At 53.3% G+C, this 8,431-nt stretch overlaps 1 protein-coding gene and 1 long non-coding RNA gene across 7 annotated transcripts in view; one reads left to right on the plus strand and one right to left on the minus strand.

Annotated features, from left to right (window-relative positions):
- The window catches only part of Sh3pxd2a (SH3 and PX domains 2A), a 210,116-nt gene that overhangs the window by 58,121 nt on the left and 143,564 nt on the right, over positions 1 to 8,431 (minus strand). For 4 of the 5 annotated variants that reach the window (XM_031390612.1, XM_031390609.1, XM_031390613.1 and 1 more), the window contains one exon: positions 3,708 to 3,752. The exons of the other annotated variant lie outside the window; for it this stretch is intronic. In XM_031390612.1, the coding sequence (XP_031246472.1) occupies positions 3,708 to 3,752 (45 nt within the window). The remainder of the gene's footprint in view (positions 1 to 3,707; positions 3,753 to 8,431) is intronic. 5 annotated transcript variants of the gene reach the window in all.
- LOC116103967 lies at positions 554 to 5,474 on the plus strand. 2 transcript variants are annotated; one of them, XR_004123642.1, is made up of 4 exons: positions 554 to 911; positions 1,827 to 2,033; positions 2,847 to 3,261; positions 5,394 to 5,474. It is a non-coding gene; the product is annotated as an uncharacterized LOC116103967 (long non-coding RNA). The 2 variants fall into 2 exon arrangements; XR_004123641.1 differs by lacking the exon at positions 554 to 911 and having other exon boundaries at positions 925 to 2,033.

An 8,431-nucleotide genomic window follows, 5' to 3' on the forward strand; every position in this document is an offset into this window, starting at 1 on the left:
CCCCCCCCGACTGTGCCCTGGGGATATAAGTGCCTGTCACTGCAAGTGTAGCACAAAGCAAAAGGTTGCCAGATACTGAGGAGACCTCAACTGGGGGAAAAAAATGGGTGAGGAGAATACAGAGATCCAAACGGGGGCGTGGGGGCTGGCGGCAGGAGTTCTGTCGCAGGTTGAGAGTTTCCAAGTCCCATGCAAGTCCTCACTGGGGCCTCTTGGGGTCAGTCCACACTCAGCACCCAACTGCAGCTCCGTTCTCACAGTAACCTTCCACAGTAGGCTCCGGATACAGCCTCCTGTTGAATGTGTGTAACCTGGATGTCACCAGGGCACAAAGTGTCCCAAGTCTACGACCAAGCACAGCCTAAACTCCCGCAGCACACATGGCCTACAGGTGCCACTGACCCTTAGTCTGTAGGAAGGACCCTGCCCCACCTGCATCCCCAGACACCAGGCACACAGGTAATACCAGCTGAACAATGGGGTTTGGGATTGGCGGGGGGGGGGGGGGGGGGGGGGGGGGGGGGGGGGGGATGGAGTGTGTGACTGATGTACTTCCAGACAGATGCTGTGAGTGTGTATCCGTCTGGGTAAAGCAGGAAGGGCCTTAACTCCCAAACAGAGGGACAATAAATGACTGAACAGGAAGGGGGAGAGGCAATGAGAGAAGCCGAGGCAATGAGGAGCAAGCAGCTCTGGGATTGCGGCTAGACGGTAGACAAGGATGTGAGGACAAAGATGAGGTGCCAGTGAGGGGACAGATATCAGCTCATTTTGATCCAAGCCAAGAAAAATTTGAGGCAAGATTTCAAAGCAGAGGAAAAATCTACACACCCACAGCTCTCGTCCGCAGTCTGCCTGGAAAACTGGTCGGAGCCTCTAACGGCTAGGCTAGCATTCTGGGACTCAGGAAGGTAAAACGAAGAGAAACTTTCTGCAGGGCCACACAGCACGGGCAGGCAGGCTGACACTCTTCTTGGGAGACAGCTGCACTAGCTGTGGGGTTCTCTCTCCTCTCTCTCCTTTTCACCTCCGGTGCAAACAGGCTCCCAGCTCTCCCCTCTGGCATCTGCCTTTTGGGGTGTTGCAGTGCGGGGCGGCAGGCACTCAGAGCAGGTATCCGGGCAGTGACGCCATCTGTAGCAGCTCTGGATCCCCTCCAAGGCAGGCAAAGGCCTGGAAAATTGGGATCTGGAGGCGGCTGCCCGAAGGAGGGGGAGGGAGCCCTTGCGCTCAGAGGAGGCTTTGGCTCTGCTCGGAGGGGTGGGCACTTCTAGAGAGCACTGTCTCTCCTGTGTGAGAACGGGCCTTTGCACAAGAGGCAGACAGATCCTTAAGCTCTGTTAGAGTCCTTGGCTGGACCTTCCTAAGAGTCTCCGCCCTACTCCAGCCTTGACACCTGTATTCCTCCACTAACCATCTGAATAGAAATTTGGGGGTTTTGTTGTCAACTTAAGCTTCTAAACTAAGCCTTTGCCAAGTCATTTCCTGGCTCCCACACCCTCAATGACTCCTCATGACTTAAAAGAATAAGGGGCAAATTTAAGCCCAGTCTTTCTTGTGATTGGTGCTCCCCTGGTTCTCTGGCACTCCTCCACCATTCCACGTAGCATTCATAATTCAGCACGGGTGTACTGAGCACCCGTGACAGCCCCGTGTGCATTCTCTTTAAGCCTTTTTCCTGTAGGCCCGACCCCCGCCTTACATGCTCTCCCATCTCAATTCTATCTAAGCATCTCTGGCTCTTAGGAAGCTCCCTTAGTGTGCCCGGGATAGCACAGTCTCTTGTTCTCTCCGGGGCGTTTGAGTGGGAATGGCTCTCCAACCAGACCCTGTGCTGTGGACGAGTCACCTCTGATGCCAGTGCCATAGGACATGACCCAGACACAACCATCACCCGACATTCCTGAACACAAACTCAGCATCAGTGTCAGAGGCTCTGAAGTGCAGTCCTGCCCTACCCGTGCTTGCTCTGTGACCTTGGGGAGGACACTTACCCTTCCGGAGGTTAGCTTCCTCATCTGTAAACAGGAACAGTAAGTACCTCACGGGTCTAGTCTGTTACAGGGCTAAACCCCCTTGTAAAGTACAAGCAGCTGTGTGGTGAGCAGAGGCTAGGAGAGACTTGGGAGGAACTACAGACCTCCCTACCAGAGGCAGCTCATGGAAAAACCCACAGCACCGGGAGAGTGGAGAGGGTTAGAGAGACGTCTCTGCGAAATGCCTCTCCTAGACCCACGTCCAGGCAGGCATGGGCCTACCAGCTACAGAGAGCCAGCTCAGAGCCTCCTGGGCCACTCTGAGTTGGATGCCAGGCTAAGCAGCAACCCCAGGACCCCTATCTATTGGGATCTCTGGCATCAGCCCATTACCTCTGAGCTTCCTGTTTCAGAGAATTCCCCCACATTCCAGAAGGGAAACCAAGGCTGGGAGATTGGGGCCTTGGACTCAGTCGGCTATCCCCACCACTCTAGGGTGGGGACTGAGGGGCTGCCTCTGGTTCCAGAGGGTTGGACTCATCTTGAGAAGCCAGGCCTTATGGGAGCCCTGCCACAGGTTCTCCATAACACTCCCAACCCTGGGCATCCCACCAAGACCCAGCAGTCCCTCACAGTCGGTTCTTCCCAGGGTGCACTGGGCCTGCTGGCCTCTCAGCTATACGTTTGGTGAATAGAATGTATTGCTGTGGGCCAAGTGCGCTCTGGCTCACTGGCGTGATCAGAGGGGAAAAAGGGACAGGAGCCCAGTGATTAGCTCAGGCCCGGGCCAGCATCATAGGGAACACTAGAAGGACAACCAGGAGGCAAGGGGGTCCTCCCTACTGCCTTCTCTTCTGCTCTCTCTTCCAGAGTGCTCGGCAGCAGCTTCGAGGTGGGAGGACTGCGGGTAGAGCTTGAGCTTTGACTCAGCAACTGGCCCAAGACCCCTTCTCACCCTAACCCTCTACCATACCTCCCCAGCCCCTCACCCTGTCTTCAAAGGGAAGACTCCTGTTGAAGACCCTCCAGGAAATGCCATCCCTCTTCCACCATCGACTCCAAGCACTATAGTCCTGCCGTTTTGCCACAAGGCTAAACTGACTCTCCACCCAGATGGACCAAATTCTGGGTTAGCCCCTGGGCACCTCACCAGGCAGCTAAAGGCCTTGGGGCAATTCCAAGGTCTGGACTACTGGGAAATGGGGCTGTGGTCCAACCTCTCACTCTCACAGGAAGGGCCCTCCTGCGCCCCAGATCTCTTGCTCCCCACAGCGATCTCTGGAAGGTAGGTCATCAGGGGCTGACTGACTGCCTCAGGCTAGAGATGGCTGTCTTTGGCTAGTCTCCGGGGAAGGTCAGTGTGATAAGGTCAAAGACGACAGTAGCCCACCATCACCCTAGCCCAGCAATGCACTTTATGTGCCTTTGGGAAGGTTGTGCAACCCACCCAGGACAACATAGGCAGGGCATGGCCGAGCCGGGATTCAAACCCACAGGCACTGGGCCAGTGCACACTCCCTCACTCTGATATTGATCACCACTCTACCAGGCTCCATGGCTCATCTGGGGACTGTAAAGGGTTCTTCCTGCAGGCGGGGAGGGGGGCTGCAGGGAGTGGAAAAGCCCTACATGCAGATGCAGGGAGGCATGCCTAAGGAAGCCTGCGGGCACCAGCTCCTCGGCACACATGCTGGGACGCACAAGTTCACACGCATGCACGCAAGGCAGTACCTGTCACGTCCTTCTTGGGAGACTCAGCCCAGCTGGATAACCACACTTCCAAGTCCCCAGGAGAGCAAGGAGAAGCAGGAGAGAAAACCGTTAGGCAGGCAGGCAGGAGGGCCACCGAAGCGTGGCTGCAGACACTGGAGGTTCAGGGCGCCGTGGGCGGAAGGCGGGGGAGGGGAAGGAATGATTTCCTGGCCTGGGACAACTGCTGGGCGTGGGCCTGTATGATTACAGAGACTGGCTGGGATAATGAGGTGTCTGTCGGAACACAGGATCCTCTGAAGCAGACTCGTGACCTAGGCCCTCCCTGCAGTGGGATTCGGCTTCAGTGTGGGCTGGAGAAGGAAGCCGGGCTCTGCCTCTGTAGCTATGAGGGAGGCTGGTCCCATGGGGCCTGGTGGCTCCACAGACTGTCAGAGGTCAGCAGCTCAGCAGACCAGACCCAGGACCTCAAATGCCAGGGTAGTTTTCAAGTACATACCACATGTACTCTGCCTTGAAGTCTTGCTCAGTGCTTGCCACAGCTGCACCCAAGGGAGGTAAAAGGTGCCCTAAAAAGCAGCGGTTCTCAACCTTCCTAGTGCTGCGACCCTTTAATACAGTTCCCCAAGCTGTGGCAACCACCCCATACACGCCATAAATACATTTTCATTGCTGCTTCATAATTGTAATTTTGCTCCTGTTATAAACCGTAATGGAAATATCTGAGTTTTCCAATGGTCTTAGGCGATCCCTGGGAAGCGCCATTCAAAATAGCAGAGGGGTCTCGGCCCACAGGTTGAGAACCACGGTCATACAGAGCGCTTCACACTGGACCTAGGAGCTAGTGGCCAGGACGTGAGGACAAGGGTACCCTGCCTGTGCCTCAGCCTCCTCACCTGGGAAACATGGTTATGTTGTTTCCTGCCAAGAGTGAGGATAAACCTGAACTGCTATAGAGGAACATGTCATTACGGGGTCGGACGGAGTAGTACACCATCAGCATTGTGATCTGCGATGGTGTACAAAGTTCCTCACCTGTTCACTGCAATGCACAGTGTTTCTAATGTTTTTAGTGTGCGTGCATGTACGCGTGCGTTGGGTGTGCATGCCACAGGGGACAACTTTAATGAATTGGTCCTCTCTTCCCACTTTACATGTGCTCCAGGGATCAAACTTGAGTGGCAGGCTTGCGTATCAAACACCCTCATAGGCTCAAAGGTCACCATGAACACCAGAGGCCACCACAGGCACTCCCTGCCCGTCATGAACCATTGAGTCCCAAGACAGACTCAGGAGATTAGCACATACTCTGGCCTCACAGTATTAGGGAGACATTTCTCAGATGGAAAGGAGATAGAATGGTACCATGCCTGGAGCAGAGACATGCTATAGACATTCACAAGGCGCAAAGCACTGGCTGCAGGAAGACAGTCACAAGGCGAAGGTTGGGCCCCTAGGAGGGCCGCCTGGCACTGGCCCTGGGGCTGGGGGGACTTCGTCATGGCAGATACCAGCAGCTTACATTCATCCAGCACTGGGGTCTACCAAGCTTCGTACTGTACCCGTCACATACGGGCTATTCAGTTACTGTTGAAGACAAACCTACAACAGGTACTATAATCCCTCTGTTTTGCAGAAACACTGAAGCAAAGAGACCAAGTTACTCAATCAAGGCTACACAGCTAATACAAGGCCCATCTTTTGCAGGCACACAGATGAGGCCACGAGAGTCTGATGCCACACCTGCTCAGTAAATCTGCACCGCCGCCCTCCAGCCCGACACCCCCCACCCCCGGCAGAGCTGATAAGCAGATATTTCAATGTTTACTGTAAACCCAAGAGGGAGTTTGTGGAAAGGTCTCTGCGGTCTGAGACCTGGGTACAGACCCAAGCCCCACCCCTTCTAGGCTCCACCCCTTCCAGGCTCCATCCATCCCGGAAGTTAATTAATCTTTTTGGAACCTATTGCTTCTTTCTAAAATAAATTTCCTTTCCATAACTTTATTTTCATTTTGTTCTATGTATTCGCTTGTGTATCACTTGCATGCCTGGTGCCTGTGGAGGACAGAAGAGATACGGGTCTCCTGAAATGGGAATTACAGATGGTTGTGAGCCACCTGAAGGGTGCTGGGAGCCAACCCCTGTGGAAGAGCAGCCAGTGATCTTAAGCACTGAGCCTATACTCCACTCCTCAAAGCCTAGTCCTGAACTTGTAAAATTCAGGATAAAGCTATATGCTCGCCTTCTTGGCTACTGGGATGACTAAATGATACCAGTAGGCAACATACAGACTTGTCATCGACAGTGCTTACTGAAGGTTAACCACGGTGCCGGCCAACACTTTTCACAGTGTAGCTAGCATGAGCCTGAGTCTCAGCATCATTCAGCTCTGATGGCACCAGGAAGTCATGGCCCCAGGATGCAGGGATGGTGACTGAATGGTACACTGTGCCACCTACACCAAGAATCCCCTGCATCTACTCGAGAGGCTTCCCACCATCGCCCTCGGACTGGGTCCATTGTAATTACAGATGAACAGCACAGGGGCTGAGACCAGAGCCTCTCCCTGAGCCCAGCAGCTGTCCTCATGGAGCCGAGACGGGGCAGACATGCTGAAGACCACCAAGGCTCTACGTAGTGCCAACATAGAGGGTTGGGAGCAGAGTGGGGTGGGGTGGGGAACTGACCCACCTGAGTCCACTTTTTGCTCCCTGGCTCCCTTTGGGCTTCCCTTTGGGTTCCTCATGAGGAAGTATTTTGAGAAAGGCAAATCTCTTCCAGTGAGCCACAGAAAGGCATTGTGCCTGTGTGCGAACAGCCCAGGGAGAATTCTTCTGTTAGGCCAAGGGCTGGGGGTGGGGGGGACTTATCTTAGGTGCTGGGGCCAGATGGCTTCTGGGAAGGCTACTCAGCTCTACCATTAAAGGGAAGAGTGGGCTGGGCTCAGTGAAAACTCACAAATCCCAGCACTTGGGAGGTGGTGGCAGGAGACCAAAAGTTCAAAGCCTGTGTGGGTATATTCTGTCTCAAAATATAAAGAGGGCTGGGAGTGCACACCTCAATGGTAGAGTGTTTGCCTAGCATGTTTGAGGACCTAGGGTGAATCTCCAGTGAAACACACACACACACACACACACACACACACACACACTCAATCAATCAATAATCCAGTGATTATATTGAAAACAGTGACTGGGCCATCTTCCAATAGTTTTATTCACAGGATCACAAGGTAGGCCAGATGTGGCCAGAGGGCAGACACCTGAGCTCACACCCATCTTGCTTCAACCTCCAGAAGCAGGCATTTTCTTCTCCATCCTGGAAAATGGAATAGACTAGAAACAAGCCTGTCTTTTTAAAAGGGATCCAATCCCTGGATGTGAAGAGTAAATCCAGCCAGCCCTGGCAAGCTCTGTCCCGGGGTGGGAAGGACCCCTTCCACCTCTTTCTGATGAACAGAGAAGAGGCTCTGGCTCATACAAGCAGGCCCTTCGGCCAGCAGGCACACAGGCCTGCTGCTGGCTCAGGGGCCAGAGGCAGCAAGCACAGCCAAGAAACAGCTGTGACCAACACAAACCAACTGCTGCGTTACCCATCCCCTCCTCTATGGACTAAGAAGCCAGAGTCCTGCAGAAGAGGGATGCAGCCTGCTACAACATGAGAGGGATGGCATTGGTAACCTGCGTGCCTGGCCTTGCTGAGAGCAAGAGCTGGCCTTGCTCTTGGGCAAAGGCTTAATTCTTTTGGGCCTCAATGCTTAACACCTGCCAACCATAGCATTCAGACCTACTGATCTCTAAGGTGGTTCTCTGATGTCCTAGACTTTCCTGGCAGAAACCTGCTACTTGCCATAACACATGAAATTAAATGAGTACTGGAAAAAGACCATCTTTCCAAAAAAAAAAAAAAAAAATCATTTGAACACAGGTTCAATTTCTGGAAATCAAGCCCCTAAAAGGAGATAGCTTTGAAGGCAGCATTCTGTTTGAATATGAAACATCTCCCACAAGTTTCTGGATTAGAGAGGTCTGGTCACTAGCTGATGAGTTTCAATGAAGTGACAGGATCCTGAAGTCTTGGACCTCACAGAGAGGTGGAAAGAAGCAGAAAGTGGGGCCTACCTGGAAGGAAGTGGGTCACTGGCTGCATGGCCCAGTAGATACATTGTGTCCCTCCCATCTGGCTCTGCCATGGGCCCTTGCTGCCGGGATGCTCTAGTTCCCTACAGTCTAAAGCAATGTGGCTGAATTTGTTACATTTGCTGTGACCCGGCAGAAACAGCTGAAGAAAAAAGCTTCATTTGTATCCATGGTTTTAGTCTGTCACAGGGGGGAGATTCAGGGCAGCAGCAGTGTGAGTAAAAGCTATTCGCATCACAGTGGACCAAGAAACAGGAAGCCAGGGCCTTTAACTTTCCAAGACTGGTCCCCCGTGAGCCACCCCCAGCAGCTGGGGCTCGGCTCCACAGCCTCTCCGGACAGTCGGAGAAGCAGTCAGACCACAAGCTGCAGATTCATGACACTGGCCATGGGCAGACATCTGTGACACCAAATTAAACCCATCCTCCATTTAAATTATTCCCTCGGGGGCTGGAGAGATGGCTCAGTGGTTAAGAGCGCCGACTGCTCTACTGAAGGTCATGAGTTCAAATCCCAGCAACCACATAGTGGCTCACAGCCATCCGTAATGAGATCTGATTCCCTCTTCAGGGTTATCTGAAGATAGCTACAGTGTACTTACATATA

Source organism: Mastomys coucha, unplaced genomic scaffold, assembly GCF_008632895.1.
Source record: "Mastomys coucha isolate ucsf_1 unplaced genomic scaffold, UCSF_Mcou_1 pScaffold21, whole genome shotgun sequence".
In the NCBI taxonomy this organism is placed as follows: Eukaryota; Metazoa; Chordata; class Mammalia; order Rodentia; family Muridae; genus Mastomys; species Mastomys coucha.